General features: G+C 45.4%; 1 protein-coding gene across 3 annotated transcripts in view; it reads left to right on the top strand.

Annotated features, from left to right (window-relative positions):
• Positions 1-12,252, top strand: part of VIT (vitrin) — a 99,224-nt gene extending 86,972 nt beyond the window's left edge. Inside the window, exons 12-17 of one of the 3 annotated variants that reach the window (XM_047744054.1) lie at positions 2,973-3,076; positions 6,204-6,430; positions 8,185-8,698; positions 10,052-10,241; positions 10,862-11,645; positions 11,853-12,252. In XM_047744054.1, coding sequence (XP_047600010.1) covers positions 2,973-3,076; positions 6,204-6,430; positions 8,185-8,698; positions 10,052-10,230 — 1,024 coding nt within the window. In that variant the 3' untranslated portion in view covers positions 10,231-10,241; positions 10,862-11,645; positions 11,853-12,252. Of the gene's footprint in view, positions 1-2,972; positions 3,077-6,203; positions 6,431-8,184; positions 8,699-10,051; positions 11,646-11,852 lie in introns of all 3 variants that reach the window. The other 2 variants (XM_047744056.1, XM_047744055.1) reach the window with 2 other exon arrangements.
• The last annotated feature ends 12,355 nt before the right edge of the window (positions 12,253-24,607 follow it).

The raw sequence follows: 24,607 nt of genomic DNA, 5'->3' as shown, positions 1-24,607 counted from the left end.
TGTTGGCGATGTGAGCATCTCTGAAGCCCAGGAGACTAAAGTCACTGAGCTCTCCCATGGAAGTGCACACACTGAAGAGGGAGGCATGAAGGAGATACACCCTGGGCAATGCCAGCATTAGAGGCAGAGATGCACAGAAGAAGAAAGAAGAAATGTGTGTTCCTTCAATACCGTTCACTGAGAGCCTGCAGGTGCTATGCACTGTGTAAGGTGTTGTGGGTTAGAGAAGCAGAGTCAGGTGCGCAGGCTTTCAGTGGGGGAAGGGCAGGCGACAGGGAGCTGGAGCTGGAGGGTGGGCACACTTTGGGTCTTCCAGATGTGAGGGGATTGATGAGCAAGGACACAAAGCTAGAAAACCAGGAGATAGCAGCTCTTTCTGCCTAGAATATAGGCTATCCTGAGAGAATTGGGAGGGGGTTGGAGAGAGAGACTGAGACAGCCCCATATGAACATGATGGGTTGGAATTAAATTATGGATGGGACTTTTTTAAAGAATGGGAGCCTCTGATGATTTTTGAGCCAAGGAAGAGTTGCTGTTGTTTTAGAAGATATGCATACAGTTGGCTTTGCAGAGACCAAATAGAGACTCTTATAATAGAAACAGCAAGGAAAAGGGTGCCTGAACTCAGAGGGTCACTGCAGACATTGGAGGAAGGATAAAAGCAAGTGATGGTGGATGGAGGGACCTACAGGACTTTATTGACAGGACCCACAGGCCCCAGGACGAGCAAAGATGGACTCCAGGTTCTGAGCCTTGATGGCTAGGGGCCAAGTTCAGCATTCGCTGATACTGATTTGTAAATAATATGAACCTGAAAGCCCTTGAGCCTAGAGGGAAAGAAAAATGAAGTGTGAAAACGATAGAGCTCCTTCTCTGTGATTTCTCTTCCCTGTGACCTGAACAGGGGTTGTGTTACTGAGACCCCTGTTCATGAGGCTTTACCCCGCTCACAGACTGAGGGGAAGGTCAGGCTCAGCTAACACGCCCACGTTTCCCCATTCTTCAGTTGGCTTTGTCATTGTTGTTTGTTTTTGTTGAATCCTTAGTTTTCATCTGGTAGCATTTCATCTGGTTGGGTTTGGCCCCAAAACCCATCTCCCTGAGCTTCTTTTTTTTTTTTTTTTTAAGATTTTATTTATTTATTTGACAGAGATCACAAGTAGGCAGAGAGGCAGGCAGAGAGAGAGAGAGGAGGAAGCAGGCTCCCCGCAGAGCAGAGAGCCCGATGTGGGTCTCCATCCCAGGACCCTGGGATCATGACCTGAGCCTAAGGCAGAGGTTTTAACCCACTGAACCACCCAGGCGCCCCACCCCTGAGCTTCTTTTAAACTTCCCTTGTCTTCCCCGAAGGGAGCCAGTCCTCTCAGGTTCCAGTCCCCTCTCACAGAGATAAGCATGCCTGCTGGGCATTTCACTTTGGTTTTGACCAAGACCCAGCCTTTGTCCCTCATATTTACTAATAAAGTGGAGGACAGAGGGTCACAGTTCCAGCTTCCAGGAGTTCTTCTCCCATAGAGATCACCTGGAGATAAACGGAAAAGTCGGAAAGTAGGGATGGAGCAGGGGAGGAAGTGGGGAGAGAGGCAGAAGATGTCTCCTCTCAGTCCTAGGGAACTGGCTTCCTGGTGACCTCATGGCCAGGTTCCCCAAAGGACTTGCTAAGAATCCATCGGCGCTTCTCCCAAGACCTACTCCTGGTGTTTGTGGAAAGGCTGTTTTTAAAAGTCTTTTCCCTCACAAAAAGAGAAGGAGAAGAAGAAGAAAGGAGGAAGAAGAAGGAAGAAAGAAGAAGGAAGGAAGGAAGTAAAGAAAGAAAAAGAAAAGAAATGTGGGGTTGGGACACTTGGGTGGCTCAGTCTGTGACATAGCCCACTTTGAATCTCAGCTTAGGTCTTGATCTCAGCGTGGTGAGGTCAAGCCCCACATTGGACTCCACACAGGGTGTGGAGTCTACTTTTTAGAAAGAGGCTTCTCCCTCCCCTTGAAGGCTTAGTCACCCCCAGGTATGACCTGCTACGTAATGTGCAGAGCCCTATTTTCAAACATTACGCATTTCAAGATGGCAGCATCAGAGCAGGGAACAGCGTGCACGCTCTTCTGGAGTGCGGGGTCCCGTGAGACCCTAGAGATCACACTCACTCGAAGCCTCGTCCATGGCTAAATGTCAGTGCTTTGTGAGATGTGTTTTTACTGTGCGTCCCCACTGACAGAGCCCCCCCTCCCTCCTGGCCCCTGTCCCACCTGGTCATAAAGCACATCCACAGCCTCTGCTCAGCTGCTCCCAGGCCTATCCCCCTGGCTCACCCTCAGACACTCTTCTCTAGAGAAGGATTCTCATTCTGTTTCTCTACTTAATTTACTCCACCTCCTCTCCCACTGAACTTTTGGTTAATAGATGTTAACCTTTTAGGTAAGATTTGAATATTCTCACCCAGTCACAGGAACAATAAAATGAAAAATAAAGGAATGTCTTCTCCTAAATGTCACAGTTAAGACAAAATTCCAGGGTAGGGGTAAACCAGGGAGTAGCTCTCAGCTGGGATTTTCTCTCTGGAGAGGAGGGTCTGGGACAGCCTGGGGAGACACTGACATTTGCAAAATCCCACTGGGCAATCATCCTGTTCTTTAGCGATATGAGTGTTGTGATCTTTGCTTTTACCTAGATGAGGAAACTGAAGTCCAGAGAAATTAAGTGACTGCCTAAGGCCACACAGTGAGGAAGCAGCACAATTGAAACTAGAACCCTGAGTCCTGGAACAGACCACTTTTCTCTATACACACTGAGAAGGACCCCAGCCCTCCCATCTCACCATTACTTCTGTCCACATTGGGACATTTTATAAAACACAGCTTAAGGGCTTTGAAGCAGCTTCCCTTCTATTTGTATATAAAAGAATCAAATCTGATTTCTGTTTTCCTCCAAAGATAATAACTTTCCAGCTAATTTTTATTTCTCCTTCTCACTCTTAAGAGACAACCCTGCTGCCCAGTTTAACCTCAGGACTCACATGAATTCCCGGGATCTGAAGACCGCCATAGAGAAAATCACCCAGCGAGGAGGGCTTTCTAATGCAGGTATGCAATCTGAATTCAGATCGTTCTGTTTGCTTCCACAGTGTTCCCTCTGTGTGCTTGTCTCCTCACATCCTATACAGGAGGAGGAAAGAATAGTAACAATCCATCAAGAAATGACTCCTCATATCTGTATTTTTTTCTAAAGTATCATCATGAATTTAGGGGCAGGAATCAATATCACACACATGCGGGAGAGTTCCAGCATGCCTGGTATCTTGGCTTGGCAGCTTTCTTTGGGACAAGCAGGACAGTTATTATAACTGTTTCCTGATTGCCTGATGAGTCATCAACTTAGAAGTTGTCAGCTACGTAACATTAAATATTATAGCCAATTCCATTCAGAAAGCTCCACAACGCTCCTTGGGGATCTTCTTCCAATAGTTCCTGTTAAAGTGATAATTGTACAAAGAGAGACAGGTTCTTCCTTTCAAGCTGAGTCTCCTGAGATGTCTGAGCCTTGGTGGCTAGGAGGTGGGATGGCAGGTTTACTAGAAGTCCAAGTCTAGCCCCCAGTGGGGCAGGTCCAGAAACCATTTTACCAGTTCACCAGGAGCTCACCGGGCACTGGGAAACAGTTTCACACTAACCAAGCTTAAAGGCCGCCAGTGAGCCTATGCCAACGTACAAATTCATAAATGGTAGTCTGGCTTTGGGAGCACTGGGAGGACTGTCTACTTCTCAGGGAACCTCTTTGAATCATCAACATGCAAAGAAATGGAGAAGTGAGCCGTGGTGGCTTGGCATGTGATGCACACAGAACTGTCTTTGAAGGAACATCTTTGAAGTTACTATAAATCTGATTATTTCCCTCCCCACTGCAGTGTAGACCAATATAGTAGTATCTGGCAAATGAAGAGCCTTTGAAAAATGCTAACCAAACACCAGCCAAGTCACTGCTCTCCGGGACCCCAGATCAATATCACCTCGTTGCAAACATGATAGAGTTGATTTCCCATTCGTTTTCAATTGAATACTTAGATCAGTGACATTCCAGTAATGTATCATGGAATAAAACAGAAACTTCAGAAGACACCCTATATCCTTGATGGGATTACAGTAGTGTCTTAAAATCATATACCTTTTTCAGGGAATAACATATTCTGTCTCTGCCCTGTCCTGATCAGGGTTTGCATTTGGAGAACAGGATCCATTTTAGCTAGTTGAAGCAGAAAAGGATTTATTCCTAGGTTCTAAATGGTTTTGAGAATAATCAAAAGAGCTGAGGAATGAGCTCGAGGCTGAACTTTGAGATGACTTCTGACGGCTTCCTGCAGGAGACGGACCTCCAAGGAGCTGCTCTCTCTTCCAAGATCAGGAAATCACATTATCAATTCCGCCAGCACAGCCTCTTCAGGAATCTGACTCAGCCAGGAAGCCACCACAGTCTGCAGGCTTCTGCTACAGCAGTCATCCCCCAAATGAGGCCTTGCCTGCTCCATTCACACCCGCAAAATGCATGTTCTGTACCCTCCCACCTCCATAGCGACAAAGCTAGAGACCAGACATGGGTTCCTCCAGCACCGCCCAGAGAGGTCAAGGGCCCTCCGAGGAGCAGAAATAGCAGAGTCTCTGCCTTGCTTCCATCTTCTAAATCTCATTGCACTGCACATCGATTCATGAAATTAGCACAACTCCAAGGCTGTAGCTGCAAGGGAGTTTCAACAATGTGGTTCCCAGATTTCTGTTCTCAGCTTTCAAGACTTGCTGGAAGGTGGGATGGGATGGGATGTGGGTTGAGCACTAGTGGACGGCGACTTCCAGATCTAAGTGTGGGTGAGGCTAGGGGTGTGCTCTGTTCACAGGCATCTAACATTCAGCCGGAGGGGACTGCTGGGGGCCTTGCGCCTTCAGGGACATTATCCCTCGGCTATGAGGGCAGTTCTCAGCAGCTGTTTCTCTCTAGCAGCTGTGCTCCGTGCAGCCAGATCATGTGGGGTCTCCAAGACATTTCTCCAGTTCCTGCATATGTAACCGTTTGATCCTTTCAGTTAATAGGTTAAGATTACTCTAGCCCTCGGAGCCAGGATCCTGGCCAAAACCAAAACCATTGAGTGTAATGACATTCGTCCTAAAGTCTTAGGACTTTAGATTGATTTTAGATTGAGGACCCCTTTGAGAATCTCCTGAAAGCTTCCCTTCAGCCTAAATAAATAATTACACATACAAACTGCTACACGTAATTTCAGGGGCTCTGTGGATATACCCCCCACCCCCGATGCCCCACAAGGGTCCAGAGAGCCCGGGTTAAGAGCCCTGCTTTTATATGAAATTATGCTAACTCTACAGTGACCTGGTCCTCCTAATTTACCCAGGAGCATATGGGGTTTCAGCACTTAACCTAGGAGAGACCCAGTAAACTGGGACAGTTGTCCCCCCTCCTTGATGAAAAATTGCTGAGGTCCTAGATGGCGTGAAGCAAGTGCTTTGGAAAGCCATGTTGGCGGCTCCCTTACACCTCCCAACTGTGGCTTTCTGCTGAACTGGAAATCTGAAGTGACCTGCCTGGGTCCACACAGCCAAGGCTGGAACACAGTCCCTCAGTTCTCAGTGAGCACTACACTTCCCTGGCCATCCAGACCCGTGCCCCTCACATGGAACTGGACAGAAGACACCACTGACTTGGACTTCAGACTCCCACACCCCGCAGTTCCCGGAGCACTGGGCTGGCCAAACCCCAGTGGCGGGAGGCCAAGAAGAGGCTCCTGTCCCTCCAGCCAGTGCCTCCTACCCCACACTCCCGGAAAGGGCTTTGTGCACTTCCAGGGCCCAGGCAACGAAGGGACCCTCTTATTGCCATGAAAGTCTTTCTCATCTGTTTGCTGGTCCCTAAGACTTTTTTTAAATAATAGAGAATTAGAAATGAAAGGCCTGACGTGAAATGGGGGAAGGAAACGAATGGTGGAGATGGTTGTACAACATTGGAAGTGTGCGTCAGACCACTGAACTGTATGCCTCACAACAGTTAATGTGGTTTAAAAAAAAAAAAAAATGAAAAAGAGAAGCAAACACACAAAGGGAGGGCATGAGAGGGTTTTTCTGGCCCTCTGGAAGCCGCTGGGATCTTGCCTGTATTTATTAATCCATGTGATCACAGTCTCTGCAAGCATGAGCTCTCTGTTTGTTCCAGGCCGGGCCATCTCCTACGTGACCAAGAACTTCTTTTCCAAAGCCAATGGGAACAGAGGCGCTGCACCCAACGTGGCTGTGGTGATTGTGGACGGCTGGCCCACAGACAAGGTGGAGGAGGCTTCGAGGTTCGCAAGAGAGTCAGGAATCAACATTTTCTTCATCACCGTCGAAGGTGCCTCTGAGAATGAGAAGCAGTACGTGACAGAGCCCAACTTCTCGAATAAGGTACGGAAGTGCCCCAGGGACCTGCCCGGTGTCGGCGTCCACTCGCTCTGCACAGCTGTGACAGCCCTCAAGACTGTTGTGCCTTCAAAGGGGCATAGAGCTTACTTGGAGGCAGAGAAGCCTCCAGGGAGGGTCTAGTAAGTCTGGAGCCTGGAGTTACCCAGAGTCATCCCAGAACACCTCATCAGCAACCAGTGCCACCTCCCGAGGGCAACCTAGCACTCTAACTCTGGTGTGTCTCCCTCTCGGGGCTCCCCAGTTTGGTGTAGATTTCACAGTGAAGCCTACTCACACTGATGCTGAGCTCTTCCAGTCCTATGGGGTCCCTGCTCCAAACCCTTCCTGGTCCCCCATTACTCTCGAGGCCTCTGGAGTGTGGTCCTGACACGCCCAGTGTCTCCTGCCCACACCCAGCACCACTGCCCTCTCCCTCCATGACCTCAGCTGGCGCCTGGTGGGACTCCCCAAGAGCTCAGCTCAGCCAGGACACTCATCTCAAATAATACCAAGGCCATGGAAAGATTAATAAACCCCTCTTAGGGTTTTGCAACCCTAAGAATATTTCCTAGGACATTTCCTAGGAAATTAAGAATATTTCCTAGAAGAGTTTCAAGTCATTTCTTGTTTTAAAATAAATTGTCAGTTCTACAGCTTCATGTATAGTCACCAGGTCTGTGACTCTCCCTGTGACCCCCAGAGAGACAGCAGCAAGGAGACATGCTTCACTTCAGGCACACAAGCCTGGTCCCTTCTTTTTTTTTTTAAAGAAAAGAGCTGTTAAGCCCAGACCTTTTTTTTTTTTTTTTAAAGATTTTATTTATTTATTTGACAGAGAGAGATCACAAGTAGACGGAGAGGCAGGCAGAGAGAGAGGGAAGCAGGCTCCCCGCTGAGCAGAGAGCCCGATGCGGGACTCGATCCCAGTACCCTGAGATCATGACCTGAGCCGAAGGCAGCGGCTTAACCCACTGAGCCACCCAGGCGCCCCAGCCTGGTCCCTTCTGAGAGCACAGAGGCTAGTTTGCTCCATGTTTATTTGAAGCTGCCTTAAGTTTTTCTGGAACATACTTGGGCACAAGCCAATAAATATTCATTTGTCTGGAGGCAGGGATGTCTGGAGGACAGAGCTGGGGCTTTGAAGGCAGAGAGATCTGTGCTCCAGTCTTGGGGACTCAGATGTCCCTTCACAGCTGGCCCTCTGTCTAGTCCTTCATGAAGGGGGGGTTATATCCATTTTGTAGGGTTAGATTCACGAGAGAAGCTCTCCAAGAACATCTAGTGTGACTCCTGACATATGTGTGGGAGCCGTTGTTGCGGGTCTCAGGGCTGCTCTGGAAACATTCCTGTAGCTACTTCTCATGTGTCTTGTTCTCCTGAGCAGAACAGAAGCTCTCTTTAATCCTCTCAGATGTTGGTGCCCCCGGTGCCAATCTCATGGCCGGCTCCCAGTACAAACAGACCTAGGGGCCCAGAGAGGCATGACCATGAGGCTGAAACCAGGGATTCACCTCTCTCTGAGGATGTGCTTCCCTTAAAGCAGAGACCCAGCCGAGGGAGTAAGAGTGAGTCCAGGGGTGACCCAGCGGGCATCTAACTGGCTGGACCACGGTAGAAAAAGAGCTGTAGGAAGACGAGGGCAGAAAACAAGAGTCCGTCTGCTTCTCTCTTCACCTGTCCTGGCGGTTGGGGTCACAGTGACCGCCTGGAGAATTCGACACCCGAGTGGGCGAGTACCCCTCCCCTCTGTCTTGCAGGCTGTGTGCAGAACAAACGGCTTCTACTCGCTCAATGTGCAGAGCTGGTTCAGCCTCCACAAGACGGTGCAGCCCCTGCTGAAGCGAATCTGTGACACGGACCGCCTGGCCTGCAGCAAGACCTGCTGGAACTCCGCCGACATCGGCTTCGTCATCGACGGCTCCAGCAGCGTGGGGACGGGCAACTTCCGCACAGTCCTCCAGTTCGTGGCCAACATCAGCAAAGAGTTTGAGATTTCAGAAACAGACACGCGGATCGGGGCGGTGCAGTACACCTACGAGCAGCGTCTGGAATTTGGATTTGAGGATCACAGCACCAAGGCCGACATCCTCAACGCCATCAAGAGGGTGGGCTACTGGAGCGGTGGGACCAGCACGGGGGCTGCCATCAACTATGCCCTGGAACAGCTCTTCAAGAAGTCCAAGCCCAACAAGAGGAAGTTAATGATCCTCATCACTGACGGGAGGTCCTATGACGACGTCCGCATACCGGCCATGGTTGCCCATCACAAGGGTAAGCTGCCTTTGCTGAGCATCCCTGGGGCATGGTGGGCCAGCGGGACGAGGAAGGGGCTGTGTTTCTAGGCTCTGGTTTTGTCTACCACGTAATAATGTCCAACACCCCAGGGAACATATTAGGGGTGTTGTTAAACACTACCGGCCTCTCTGAGCAGCAAAGAAGGAAGAAGTCTGCTTCATGTCTGCTCCACGTCCCACCTACCTCCTTCTCTTTACAGCCAAACTGCCAGGAAGGGTTAGCTCTATGCGCTGTGCCCACATCTTCATTTACTTTTCACTTTTTCACTCTCAACTCATAGCAATTCATTTGGTTTCTTTGGCATCTACACCCCAAAACTGCTCTCACCAAGCCACCAATGTCTTCGTTTTTTCGAAATCCAATGAACACATTTTTGTTTTCATGTCATGTGACCTCCCTGCAGCATTCAACTCTGTTGGTCACTCCCTTATCTTGAAAACCTGTCTTCACATCCATGCTGGAGCCCATGCTGGGTCACCATCTCTCCCGGTCCTTGTGCAAGGGTTTCTACGCTGGAAAGGAGATTGCATTTTATGGGTTGTAAAGTCACCTATAAGCCCAAAGTAATTTGATTCCACTGTTTTAGTTAGGAAGATCTTGAACTCACTTTTGATGCATTTAAAACTGAGGGGAGGGTTGCCTGGGTGATGCAGTCAATTAACTATCTGACTCTCGGTTTCAGCTCAGGTGATGATCTCTAGGTCGTGAGATCGGGTCCCATGTTGGGCTCTACGCTCAGCATGGAGTCTGCTTAGTGTTTCTCTCTCCATCCCCCTCTACCCCTCCCCACCCCCATAATAAACAAATCTTTAAAAAATAATAAAATAAAACTGAGGGGAGCCTGGCTGTCTCACTCAGTGGAGCGTGAGACTCTTGATCTCAGGGTTGTGAGTTTGAGTCCCACATTGGTTGTGGAAATTCCTTTAAAAAATAAAATCTTTAAAAGAAATAAATAAAACTCTCTAAGATTTCGTTTGACTCTACACACAGGTAGAGCAGGCATGTGCCATGTGATATCATCTGCATGGCATCAAGTTTCATTGGTCCTGAAATATCATCCCCTCGACTGCCCATGGACATGAAAATCTTATTTATTACTCCATTTTGTCTGGGGTTTCTTCCTCCCAAAGATGCTAAACTCCCATGAGATAGTTTATATCTGTTCTGTGACTGTGGGTGTAGAGTAGATGTTTATGCTTTGGAGAACATTTCTGATTTTGAATTTGTTAGCATCCCAACACAAGAGCCAACAGAGCAAAGAAAGGCTGTGGTTCGTTCACAGTGCCTCTCCTTGGGCACAATGGCTTCATCTGAACTCTGTCCCCACAGGGGTGATCACCTACGCAATAGGTGTTGCATGGGCCGCCCAGGACGAGCTGGAAGTCATCGCCACTCACCCTGCCAACCACCACTCCTTCTTCGTGGATGAGTTTGACAACCTGCACAAATTTGTCCCCAAGGTCATCCAGAACATTTGCACAGAGTTCAACTCACAGCCTCGGAACTGAATTCCGAGCAGGTAAAGCACCAGCCAATGCTGCTTTCCCTACTGGCCCTGGGATGGTCCCCAATGCTTTATGGGGCAGCAGGGCACGTGGGGCTTGGTGCCCAGATGTGCTGTTACTATTTGCCAGTGTGGTTTTGTGTACTTCCAAGCTTAGAGTGAGAAAGGTGATCATAGGGGTATAGAATGAGGGAAAATGATACATCATTTGGAGGGTGCTGGGGATTTACATTTTGATGCTGGTTTTCAAAATAAATAGAGAGGAAAAAAAAGAGAGAGAATAAAGTGCAGAACTTATGACAGGCTTAGCTAGAGTTTTTCTGAGGGTTCTCCCCCATTTTTATTTCTAATTAGGATTCTGTAAACCTCACAGATTTAATTTTTATGGTGACAATATAGGAGTTGCTTAATTGTTTTAAAAGATGACATTCTGACCGTGTTGTGGAGTGTTCACAGGCTTTCTGGCAGGATGACCCTCCGCTCGTCCCGTTCCGCAGAGCACGTGCTTTGCACTCGGTCCTGGCCCACAGGCACGACACAGCCACAGGGGTGCAAAGTGCAGCAGCAGCGGCTCCACTCCTGATTTCCCTCCCTCTTCTCGATTATCTGAATCACTGTGCACCCGCATCCTGTAGCTTTAGGAGCAGCTGAGGAACATTCCTGGAGGACCAAGGTGATCTGGCCTAGAATCCCTTGGGAGACTGGTTGCCAGGCCCCATTCCAAGAGCTGTGGAATTAGGGTCTGTGGGGCTGGACCCTGAAGAGGGGCATGATTGATGAGCCCTCTGGCAATACTGCTATGCTGCCACAGATGGAGGCCCACGGAGCCACTTCTGAGCGGTCAGTGGGACAGAGGAGCCCCTGTCTATGCCTGCTGCCCTGGGTCCCCCCAAGTTTGAGCATTTGCGCCATGGTTTTCACTTGTTAACCAGATATTATCATTAATAGCTGCATTAAAATAAGCCGGGATGGGGTTTAGTTGGGCACCACTTCTTACTTCCAGCTTCTGCCAAGGACTCATCTATTAGAATACGAAATCTGTGTGTGATGGGGGGGTGTTTGAAAGAATCATTAATAAAGGTGACTTACTTGACAAATCACGTTTTGTAAAAGTGTGTGTTAAAGGATGCCGCTATGAACGGAGGCAAAAAGACAGTACCTGTTGCCAATACTTGGGACAAAATATCTACAGAAGGAATTGGAAAATATCATCCATTTAGCAGAATTTGCCTCAAGCCTGACAAATTTCTCAGTACCTGGAGAGTGTATTATCAGCTCAAAATACTGACGTCTACAGAGAAGAATCAATTCAAGGTGTCAGCAATTTCAAATTCATTAACCATAAATTTTACTTTAAAATTGACTGCAAATATATTTGTTCAAAAACCTCAAAACACAAAAACTATTTTCAAAAAAGAAGTTCTTGGGGCGCCTGGGTGGCTCAGTGGGTTAAGCCGCTGCCTTCGGCTCAGGTCATGATCTCAGGGTCCTGGGATCGAGTTCCACATCGGGCTCTCTGCTCAGCAAGAAGCCTGCTTCCCTCTCTCTCTCTCTCTGCCTTCCTCTCCGTCTACTTGTGATCTCTCTCTGTCAAATAAATAAATAAAATCTTAAAAAAAAAAAAAGAAGTTCTTTATAAATATGCCAGTGACACACACTACTAGTGAGAGATTCGGCTAAGAAACGAAAGAACTTAAATAAGTACAAGGAAAATTATTCTGCCTATGTTTGTGAATATGCAGATAATCAGTACAAAAAGTTTTTTCCAATGTCTCTTCAGTGTAGACATGTAAATGTTTTAATTGTTTGAAGGAAAATTTATTTTGGAAAATAGCTTTTGAATATAATTACTTTATATTCAAAAAGTAAAGGGCCTTAATACAAAAGCCAATTTGTCATAAATAAGTATTTCCAAAAGTAATGCAATCTGAATTATTTTGGTGTCCTCTCTCATTCACAAAATTGTCCCTGGTTGGAAAATAAATTATATGGTCACTCTAGTTACAGGTATCATAGTTTTAAAGACAAATGAAACCTCACTAAATGGGCCCGTTGTCTACATGGTGTCAGCAAATATTTGAGAGAGTGTGTGTGTGTGCGGAGGAAAGGAGCATCAGAGGCGAGGCAGTTGAGGCACCCGGGAGGTGCGGTGTCATCAGAGTTGTCTGAGCGAACATTCAAGTCACACAGATGGCAGTGGGAATCGGGATGGAGAGAGCAGAAGTGAGCCCAGCTTCACCGTCTTCAGCGAATGAGAAGGGATCCAGCTGGGAGAAGGCAGCAGTGATAAGGATGAAGGGTGATTTCAGATCTTCCCGGGAGCCGGGGACTTTGTGGAAGGAAGGAGGGAGATTAGAAAGGCAAAGGGGGCAAAGAGCAGGCCTTTCCCATCCTAGGCCTGAAAATCAACAGCCGCCCCTTGGATGCCGCAGCAGAGGAGAGGCAAGAAAGGGCTGAGCTTCTGGGAGCTCACTGGCTACCGAGAGAGCACCCCACTGTGCAGTGGGGAGGCTGCCATGGGGTGTGGGGCTGAGTCTGGTCAGGGTTGCGCAGAGCAGTTTGGATAGAAGGGCCCTCGTGGTGATGGGTGATGTGGGACGTTTGGATATAAATGCTGCCTTGCTCAACCCAAACTGTGTTCAGCGGTGCTAGGGCAGAGCCAGAATCTGAACACTAGAAACAGAACTTTAGAAACGATCCACATCAAATCATCCAATGGCAGAAAAGGAAAGACCAGTGGAAGCTCACACAGACACAAAAGGACAGAACTACAATTCAGATCTCTGGCTTCTAGTTGACTCCTCTGACTGCCTTCCTGGGGGGTCAGAACCCCCACCCACCTCCATCCCAATGTTGGACACACACACACACACACACACACACACACACACACCTGGGTCTGCCCTCCATGGGCTATGGTCCAGCCTTTGCAGAGCCCTCTGGGTCCTGCAGACTCAGAGCCAATCTCCAAAGTCCACTTTAACTTTCATTCCATGGTCTCAACAGAAAAACTCCTCTGTGCCCTTTCCCCTCCAAGGCAACCAAAACAAGCGGACAAGGAGCCCTGGGCTAGCTTCCCTGGGTATACAGAAGATATCTAAACGCCACTCAACTTTATTTTCCCACCTCTCAGGAGTTATAGCCCTTTGAAAGAAGTTTCTTTGCTAAAAGTTTTGTAACAAGGCTCTGCTAAAAATGTCCAGCCAAATGGACAAGGTTGAGGGCTCAGATATTTATTTCTCCAGGCTCTTTAAACCCTTTCGAACAGGACAAAACCTCCATGAAGCAAGTTTTCCAGTAACAGTCTCAAGGGGCTGGCATGGGTTTATACAGAAGACAATGCTTCTGTGTGCAAGATTTTCCAGCTTCATGGAGGAGTTTCCAAATAATAATCTTATTTCCCCTTCACAATCCTAAGAAAAGTTCTCCCCTTAGATTACCAGCACAAAAATATAGTAAGTAGGAAATATGCTTGAAAGCATGAATTCAATTACTTTGGAAAGAGACATTTATTCAACTAATGCCTTTGAGGAATTCGCCGTCTAGTGGGAAACAACACCAAATGAACGGCTGAACTCATGTAATTATTATCATGGGCTCCTGCTCTAATTGCATGGCTGGTGATTGCAAACGACCTCATGAAAAATAAAATCATACTGGTGCCCGACAATGAGTGAATGAGTGAGTGCTGCAAATGGGGCACTATTCTGAGGGCTTCTCTTGTCTTAACACACTTTTCTTATCCCTGTGACCTGCTCAGAGAGGTACTATTGTTCTCATTTTACAGATCATGCAGCCGAGGCATGGAGGTGTCAAGTAACTTGCCCAAGGTCACCGAGCCAGGAGAGGCAGATCTGGGAATTAAACCCAGACAATCTGACTCCGGGGTCTATATACTTAACCACTTTGCTTCTTGTTAATGGTAGCCGCACAGAAGGTTCTCTAGTGCGCTTGACGATTTACAGTATATGTATAATTCTGCAAAGCGTACTCTCAGGGTCTATTAAATGTACAAAGTGAAGAGTCTGTTACCCGTCCAAGCCACACTGCACTTCCCCCCATCACTCCCCTTGATTCTCTGGGCAGCCGCCTTGCCCTCACTTCTTCTTTTTTTTTTTTTTTTTTTTTTAAGACTTTCTTTATTTGAAAGACAAATAGTGAGTGAGAGGACAAGCTGGTTGGGGGGAGGTAGAGAGGAAGAAGCTCCCGCTGAGCAGGGAGCCCGAGGTGGGGCTCAACCTCAGGACCCTGAGATCATGACCTGAGTTGAAAGCAGACGCTCAACCGACTGTGGCACCTAGGTGCCCCACACCTTGCTCTCACTTAAATGAGTGACTTTAACCTATTATCCGCAGTCCCTGCAACTCCTGATGAACACATCAGGCTCCCCATCCTTTCGTTAAACTCCGAGTTATCCTTCAAGTTTCAGTCCAAATGCCACCTCCTCTTTGCAGCCCTCTCTTTCTTGCTCAGATAGACTTAGGCTCTCTGGATGCAGAGTCTGGACCCACCCATTTCCCAGCAACATCCTTAGTCCCCTATTAGCAGACACCATTCACACACATCATCAGGGACATGGACCACAGGGGATGAGAACGTTAAATCTGTCACCCAACGGTGCCAACCCCTAATACAATGAAACAATGGCACTAGCTGAATGGGAGGCAGGGATGTTTCAGGAAGAGAGAAACAGGGTTATGATGGAAGAGAAAAAGAGGCTCAATTCCATCCACACCGCACCACTCCTTAGAATGCCCCTCTGAGGTTCCCTGTGATATGTCACAAGCACTCTTTTCCTAGGACCAGAATCCTCTTTGGGTATCTACCCACAGGGTAGCTCTGTCCCTCACCTTCTGCAGAAATGAAACCCTGTTTTTCTGTTTACCTTCCCGTGTCTCTTTCAACAAACATGGTTTCTTTCAACAAACACCTATTATGTGCCAGGCATTGTGATAGGTCTTGGGGTACAGAGATGGATAAGACCTGGTCCCTGTCCAGGGGGCCTAGAGGCCAGCGTGGGAGACACAGAGATAAGCAGCGAACATCTGACTGATAGGAGAGGTGACAGGCACACTTGGGGGGGGCTTCCTGAGCTGGGTGTGTCTGTGTCAGCCACAGGAAGACGCAGAAGATGTCCCAGCAGAGGCAATGACAGGAGCAAAGGCGAGGAGGCATGACACAGGGACAGCATGAAACGTGAGGTGTCAGGAAACGAAGCTGCGGAGAGAGGCAGGGGCCAGGCCGTGGTTAGAGCTCTCTCGGTGGCAAGTAACAGAAACTCCATTCACAGCAGCTCAAGTAAACGGGAGTGTTTGTAAGGAAATTGGAGTAACTCATGAACCCCAGGGTCAGGAGGACAGCAGGGCTTCAGAAAGGGGAGGAGGGACAGAACAGGAGAGAGGCAGCAGGCAGCCCTCTCATTCTACTCTCCTCCAGAACGATCTTCGTCTGGAAAGTGTTGAAAAACCTGCAGAGAGTGAGAAGAGGGAAACTTCCTGCCCATGAAGGACTGACCCCCTGTAGCAGGGTCCCCCAGGCAAGCAGGCCACCCAGGCAAGCAGGGCGATGTGGCCGGTTGGGGGCCAGGTCTCACATGGCTCTATCTGACCACCCTCTCGAAGTTCCTTGTCTTGAATGCTAGTGACTGCATGTCCACTAGGGCACCGGGAAAACCAACCACAGGCTGCATAGACGTCTTCCAACGCCGCTGTCTCCCTTCGCTTTGTTTCCATAATTTACCCCAGAAAACCAGTGACGGTCTCTCTAAGACGGTCACTTCTCTCCACTTCGATGGCTACCCTCTGGTTACTTGTTTATGTGCCAGTAGCCTTTGAAAACTGTTCAGACTCTCAGGGAGGCAGAGACGCTGCTGCTGGGACCCACTTCTGTTTTTAGTACGAAGGCCCGACTGAGGAGAAATGGACTATTTCAATAACCATCCACATGGAAAACAAATAAGGTTGAAAGACCCAGTTTCAACGCACGCTTCCTGCCTTCCTCTTTACTTCCTTTCCTTTCTTTCTTTCCCTCCTTCGTCCCTCCCTCATCTCTTTCTATCCCTCCCTCCCTCCTCCTTTCCTCTCTTCCTCTCTCCCTTCCATTCTCCCTCTCTCTCTCCCTCCCTCCCTCCCTTCCTTCCTCCCATCCTCCCTTCCTCCCTTTCTTCCTTTCTTTCTCGTCCTATAATTGAGAAACACTGAGCTTAGCTTTACCCCTGCCGTCCCTCTTACACAAACTGGGCCCGCAGGCGCTAAGCTGCCCAAGTAAGCAGATGCTGTACTCAGCTTGGCAGCTGAGACTTTCTTATAAAAAGTACAATTCCAGCTGAATAGCTTCTTTCTGTGACTCCTCTAGTTTCACACTTGGTTGAGGAGAACAGGGCGTATTCAGGTTAATGGCAAATTCGAATCTGGGTTCTCAACAAAGAGCCTTTACATGACTGCCCAGGGCACAGAAACGGGGAAGGTCTGGTAGCCATGGAAACCACAAAACCAAACAAGACCCAAAGTCAATTTAATTGTTGTTAGTCTGACATCCCCAAGGCATCCGTAAACCTGTATCCTTATATTACGATATCGATTTTTTCAATTATCCTAATACTCTACAAGTTCTCCTTGAAATCCCAGTGAAAGGGAGTTTCTTTCCAACCTCAATAGTGGGGTTGTGTGGCATTTTAAAGCCAAAGAGGGAATGGGGACAAGTCGAAGGCTACAAACCACTGTGGTAATGCCTGTCTAAGATACACACCAAGCAAAATAAATGAGCAGACAGAAATTTCTAAAGGGCAAAGTGGCAGTGCCATTTGGTTTTCTCCTAAGAGAATACCCTCATTGAACCAGGAGACAACCATCGTGTGGAAACCATGGGGGACCTTTCCAGCTCCTCTGACCTAAATGCAAGGCCTGGGACACCCACAGGCCTGTTTCCCTCTGCAGAGAGGGGGCATTCTCCCAAAGTGAAAAATCAACCTTTTCATCTGGGAGTTGTTCTGATCCTGGACACAAAATGCCAACGGAGCTGTGACAGTCTTAGGGGGAAGGGCAGGATGCCCACACGGGCAGCAGCCAAGAGGGTCCTGGCTGGACCACAAGTGTGCTCATGAGCAGCAGTCCTCAGGCAGACCTCAAGACCCCGAAGATGCTTGGTCCTGCAGTACGCCAATGAGGCTAAGCCAATACTTGCACTGAGTAATTAGTTACTTTTCCTAAGATTGCCTTCCTTCCTATATAGGCTGAGGAGGCCTAGGGAAATCCTGGTGATGAGACTAAAGCCAATCACAGGCATCAATGACAAAGTCCCAATGTGGCACCAAGATAGACTAGCAGGTTTATATTCACCATGTCAAGTCTAAGATTTACTTCCTACCTGGCCCCTCCTCGGGGTTGAACTGCGGCAGATAAAGGGAACCCACTGCCCCCTGGAACTGGTCTCCTGCCTCTCATGTTGACTGTCATCTGGCCCCTTTCACTTGGACGTCCTAGGGGACAGGAGAGCCTGTGTAGTCAGCTGTCCTAATCCAACAGGGTCAGCTGACACATACCTGTCCAACCTGTTGCGAGGTGGCAAGCCCTCCCGGCCATGGCGGTGACTCCTGTTACATGGGGACTGCTAGCCACTTGACAGCTGCTGTTTTTTCCAGATGCCCTCCAAAGCCCTTCCTACCACATCACTCCCAGGAGGTTTCTGGTCACCCCTGATCCTACACACTCACAAAAACGCCAAGGCCTAGCCCAGTCCCCTGTCCCAGCTACAAATGATCTGCCAGTGGTTAAGGAACTCTTTCTTACTGAAGAGTAAATTGCAGAACAAAGAAGTCTCTCTTGAGATCTGTGAATGCCTGTGGTCACACTGCCTTCATCACACTGGGTCGGTACCCTGAAAGCCTGGGCTGGGATGGTGCATAGGTTTTGGCACCAGTGGTAATGACTGCCTAAAGAAGCATCCGGAGAGAGATTCTGAGGCTAACGGCCCTTAAAAAAAGAGATGCTAAAATCAATCAGTGACATCAGCCATGGTATAGGGATGGGGCCGGGTCAGCTTTACCAGCTGGGGTCTGCTTGCCTCTATAGTTTAAAGACCAAAGCTGCAACTTGAAAAGCGCACTTGGGGAATTAAATGGAAGCTCTCTCAGCTTTTCCTCCTAAATATGGCATTGCCTATAAATTCTTTTAAATAAATCTCTTCATTTTCTGGGAAAAATTAGGAATGGAGAAAATTAGTTTTTAGTTTGACTCCTTTTCTAAGGAGGTTTCTAAATAAATCACCTGGAAAGATTCAGGTTATGAATGTTTTTAAACCAAGAGGTCTTTGTAATGTGTTGCTTTTGGTTACCAGGTCCAGAATTCTCTACGGGGACGTTTCCTGCAGCAGGAGAGGTACTGTAAGCAGCTGCCCTATGTTTGCTGGGGTGGAGATGAGAAAGAGAGCTGAGAGGCTGGCCTTCCTGAGGGGTCTCCATATGCCCGGCACTATCTTTGAAGGACTTAATTGGGATGATAGAGGTGAAGGTATCATTTTTTAGAGGGGAAAGTAAAGACTCAGAGACTCTCTTGCCCTGGGGTCACATATCAGATAAATGGCAGGTTTTAAGGTCAAGTTTGTCTCAGGAAAAAAAAAAAATCATTTAAGTAAATACAACATAATTTAAGTAAATGCAGTAAGATCACCCACCAGTATTCTGGGGAAAACAACAATTATTTAAGGTTTCTACCTATAGAAGGAAGTAGGAAGCCAATAACCTAAAAAGCCATGGAATGAAATAAAGTGAAGCTATGAAGAAAGGTCAAATCGACAAATTCTGTAGAAGAATGAGGGAAAGAAGGATGTCTAAAACGTGAAGTCAGAAATAAAGAATTATTTAAAGAAATACCTTTATCTAGCTTGCAAGTATATATAGAAACTTCTCAAAGGACTAGGTAAGAACAAGTTTCCTGGATGAAAAAAGAAATCCTGTATTTTCCCCTCACTGAAGAACACAGATCTTACTTAATTTGGTAAGCAGATCACCACCTGCACATAAGATGGTAGTGGGTTTTTCTCACGACCCCGGGACCTGTTTGGTCATTTTTCTTGGGTATGAGTAGGCATTGCAAGTCTCCTCCTCCACCTATGTGGACAGGAGCTTGTCTGCAGAACCTTCAGAATAGCCTCCATTTTATTTGTTTTCCAAAAAATACAGCTTATCTTTTCACTGCCTTTCTGTTTTCCTGTCTTACATTTTATTGATTTCTGCTTTTATCTCTCTCATTCCCTTTGTTCAGCTGATCTGGGGCTTGTTTTACTTTTCTTTGTCTCGGTTCTTAATATGAAAGCTGATATCATTGAATTGAAAGCTTTCTTCTTTTCTTACATAGTTTAGTGCTATAAAATTCCCTCTGAGTTCTCTTTAGTTGCATTCCACAAATTTTGGTATGTTGCATTTTTGTTTTCATTCAGCTCAAAGTATTTTTTATATAGACTTTTAATTTTTTAAGACTTTACTTTTTTTTTTTTTAAGATTATCTATTTATTTGACAGAGATCACAAGTAGGCAGAGAGGCAGGCAGAGAGAAAGAGGAGGAAGCATGCTCCCTGCAGAGCAGAGAGCCCGATGTGGGGCTCGATCCCAGGACCCTGGGATCATGACCTGAGCCAAAGGCAGAGGCTTTAATAACCCACTGAGCCACCCAGGCGCCCCTAGACTTTATTTTTAGAGCAGTTTTAGGCTCACAATAAAGTGGAGGAGAAAGTATAGCAATTTCTTATATACTCCTTGCCCAGCCCACTCTCCTCATAAGAGGCACAGCCTCCCCCACTACCAAGATCTGATAGCCAGGTTGTACATTTGTTATAATCAATGAGCCTACATTGACACATCATTATTGCCCAAAGCTCACAATCTGCATTAGAGCTCACTCTGAATGTTGTACATCCATCTATGGGTTTGCACAAATGTACAATGACATGTATCCACCACTATAGTATCATACAAATAGTTTCAATGCCCCCCAAATTCTCTGAAGTCTGCCCATTCATCTCTCCTCTGCCAAGTCCCTGAAAACCACTGATCTTTTCACTACTTCCAGCAGAAAGTCATATAATTGAAATCCTATCTTTCACTTAGTAATATGCATCTAAGTTTCCGCCATGTCTTCTCATGGCTTGATAATTCATTTCTTTTTATTGCTAAATAATATTCCATTTTTCTGGATGTACCCACCATTTATTTATCCATTCACCTACCAAAGGACATCTCAGTTGTTTCTAAGTTTTGGCAGTTATGAATAAATCTGCTATATGCCTGTTTTTCTGTGACTATAACCTTTCAACTCAGCTGGGGAAATACCAAGGAGCATTATTGCTGGATTGTATGCTAAGAGCAGGTCTAATTTTGTAAGAAACTGCCAAACTGTCTCTCAAAGTAGCGGTACCATTTGCATTCCTACCATCAGTGAATGAGATTTCTTGTTCCACATCCTCACTGGCAAAACACTTTTTAATTTTCCTTTGACCCTTTGGTTATTAAGAAGTGTGTTATTTAGTTTCCAAATATTTGGGGATTTTCCAGACACCTTTTTTTATTGGCTTCTAATTTAATTTTACTGTGGTCAATGAACGTACTTTGTATGATTTGGACCCTCTTCAATTTATTGAGACTTGTTTTATGGCTCAGAATATGGTCTACCTTGGTAAATGTTCTTGGCACATTAAAAAAAAAAAAGTGTTTTCTGCTGTTGTTGGGTAGAATGTTCTATAAATGTTAATTAGGTTTGTAGTGTTACCCAACTCTTCCAAATCCTGATGGCCTGTCTACTTCTCTCTGTTATTGAGAGGAGTACTGAAATCTCCAACTATAATTGTAGATTTGTCTCTTTCTCCCTTCATTGTTCCACTTATTTTGAAGCTCTGTTACTAGGTGCATATACTTTTAGGATTGTTATGTTCTCTTGATGAATTAACCTCTTAATCATTATGAAATAAACCTCTTTGCCCCTGCTCTCTGAAATCTATTTGGCCTGATGTTAATGCAGTCACTGAGGCTTTCTTTTTTTATGGCATCTTTTTTAATCCTTTTACTTTTAACCTATTTGAGTTTTTATGTTCAAAGTGGATTTCTTGTATGTAGCATTTTATGTAGGCAAGTCTTGTTATTTGTATATAACTTGTCAACCTTGCCTTCTAATTATGGTGTTTACACCATTTACATTTAATGTGATTACTTATGTAGTAATCTGTCACCTCAGTATTTATTTTCTATTTATCATACTTGTTCTTTGTTCCCCTTTTCCATTTCCTATCTTCTTTTGGATTAATTGAATATTTTATGATTACTCTGTTTTGTCTCCTTTATTGGCTTATTAGCTATAGTTACTTGGTGGGGAGCACCTGGGTGCCACAATTAAGCATCTGACTCTTGGTTTCAGCTCAGGTCACGATCTCAGGGTGGTGAGATCAAGCCCTGTGTCAGGCTCTACACTCAGCATGGAGTCTACTTAAGAGTCTGCCTCCATCTCCCTCTGCCCCTCCCCTTTCTAAAATAAATAAATCTACATCTAATCTACTACAGCTAATACATGTATATATATGTATATATATTAGCTGTAGTTTCTTTAAGTGGTTGCTTTAGATTCAATGGTGTACATCTATAATTTATATTATCCTACTTCACAAATAGTATAAGAACCCTGAACATTAATTTTATGAAATGTGTTAATTCTGAATTTAAATGTGTTTTCTGAATGTTAATTTGAATTTATTAAATTTTCTCCTCATTTGGGGTTGTGTTTTCCTTTTCCTTTGCATACCAGATTATTGGGTCCCAAGATTATGAATTTTGCCTTTTTGGGAACTAGTGTAAAGTTCCCATCTTTACTTTCCCACACTATTCGTGTGTGTGTGTGTTTGAGCTATTCGTGTTTTACTTCTAAATTTAAGACAGAGCCAAAGTAACACTTAACCTAGAGTTGAATTTTTACACAGTGATGAGCCAACAATACCCTTCCTAATCCTCTACCTAATGCCTCAAACTTTATCATATATTCCACTGTGCCTGGTGGAAACATGAACTATTCCCAATCTTGCGTAATATCAGAAGATTGTTCTGCCTATCTATTAGGTGACTCTTCCTCAGCCTCTGATAGATGCGTCATGTGCTTATAGTTATCAATACTTAGCTGAAGACTTGGGGAAGACCCAGTTCAGAGCTCCAGAGCTTTCTTATAGTATTCTGTCCTTCAAACTCTAGCTATCTTGGACTCACCAAACTCCCAACTCTGTCTCTTCAATTCACAGAGAACTCTAGGCTCTGCTGGGTTGCCCCTTATGTCATGAACACTCTCTCTAGGCAGTAAGCTAGGGCCACAATTTGTTTTCCTCTCTCTCAGGAATTATTGCCTTGTGCTGTTATTCAATATCTGAAAACTACTGTGTATTTTCCCCCTCTATTCTTTAAAAGGGGAAGATAAATCTGTTGCTTCACTTGGCCAGAAGCATAATTTGGTCTTTCATTTTAAAGAGCAAAGGAGGCCTACACTTTTTATATCAAAGTTTAAAATTTAGGGGTTTTTTTAGGGTACCGGTTGGGCCAAAGAATTTATGCCCAAGGATGTTTATTTTTTACGACATATCTTAAGGTTTTTATTTAGCATCTTTAGAAAAACAAACCAACTTCTTCCAAGGTACAAAAGATAATCCTCTTCAAGTAGAAAGAACACAAGAAGATTCATGCATTAACTGAGAGAAAACTTCAGCAATATTAGGGACAGACTCAAGGCTCTATCTAAGACAACAGGGTTCCTTAGGATTTGTGTGAAAGGAAGTCTACTTAGGAGAGCTGTTTGATCATTCTTCAGAGAGTGAGTAAATTCAAAACAAGGAATGAACAAACAAGATTAGAATGATTGGGATATCATATAGAAAAGCAAAAGTCCCATTTGGAAGGTGACTTGAGGCACTGTTCTCAAGAGTCAGGATATCAGGACTCAGTGTTTACAAATTACATATATTACCTTTTATAGTCAGGTGAGAGAGAAGAAATGAGGGAAAATGCAAAATAGAAATGAGTGATTAAAGAGATTCCTGTCTAATGGGGCATTTGTGAACGAGAACATTTGTCTTTAACCCAAAAGCCATTTGAAATTGACTTCTCACTGCCATCTCCTACTAGAGAAGCTGAAAAGTGAGATACTCACTTTCTCAACATCCATTAAATGTAGGGAGGCAATGTTGTGGCCAGTTAGATACATGGAGAAATCTGCTGGAGGGCCACTGGGTAGATTTCCTTTGCTGTCAAAAGAGAGAAAGTCCTAATTAGTATGGCCCTTCTTTCTTTTTTACCTTCGTCTTGCCTTGAACTTGGATAACATGATTGGCATTATTGGAGCCATCTTGAAACCAAACAATAGATGAAAATTCAATCCTCTAAGAAGAGAAGAGGAATAAAAAGAGCCTGGGTCCTTCTTGACATTTTGAACAGTTGGACCAATGCTAACAACTCCCTTACCATGAACTTCTATTTTTTAGGCCATTATTTGTTGGGTTTTCTCAAACTTAAAAGCTAATTCCATTCCTTGCTGATACAGAAGCAAAATGTAAATTGGCAGGGCTACACTTTGTTCATCTGCACATTAAAGACAAATTAGTCCAGTAATAATGACCAAACACTCTGAGAATAAGAGAGGCAAGATGGCTAATATCCATGACCCATTCCTAATCTTTGCCATTTGTTTTACATGTTTGTACATAGGAAGATTGTTTAAACTGTTGGAAACTGTCCACTGACTATAGGATAAGAAACCAAACTGCTCTTCCAAGCGACACACAAAAAAGAGATGTTTGGGTCAAGGAAAAAGACTTGAGGACAGAGGGAAAAAAACTGGTGTCCTGTTTTTCCAGTAAGGCAAGGGAAATGGAGAAGCTGAGTAACACACCTCCTCAGTTACTGATGCAGAAATCTTCAGACGAGATTCTGAGCACATTCTTGATCCACCTTAATTTTCTCTTCCTCATCCTTCAACTTGCCATGAGGAACTGAATGTAAAAGGTGAGTATTTCTTTTCCTGAACTCCTTGAAAATTAAGAAACACACATAGATAATTCTTCAATAATAAGAATAAAAAGCATAATACCACACAGAATTACAAGAAACATTTAGATATAAATGTGAAAACCTAGAAGAAATGAAATATTTCCTACAAAATAAAAATTATCAGAATTAATCCAAGAAGTGAATATTTTGAACCAAAGATACTAGGAAAGCAATTAAAAATCCTACCTCTAAAATAGGAGACCTCGGGACCAAAAGGTTTCTCATCCAAATTTCATCTAATCTTTAACATATAATTTTAATGATCTCTTATTTAAACAATTCTGAAGTGTAGGAAAAGATGAAAAGCTCCCCAATT

Source organism: Lutra lutra, chromosome 9, assembly GCF_902655055.1.
Source record: "Lutra lutra chromosome 9, mLutLut1.2, whole genome shotgun sequence".
NCBI lineage: Eukaryota > Metazoa > Chordata > Mammalia > Carnivora > Mustelidae > Lutra > Lutra lutra.
The sequence above is the reverse complement of the archived record's forward strand: the minus strand, read 5'-3'. Positions and strand labels throughout refer to the sequence as shown.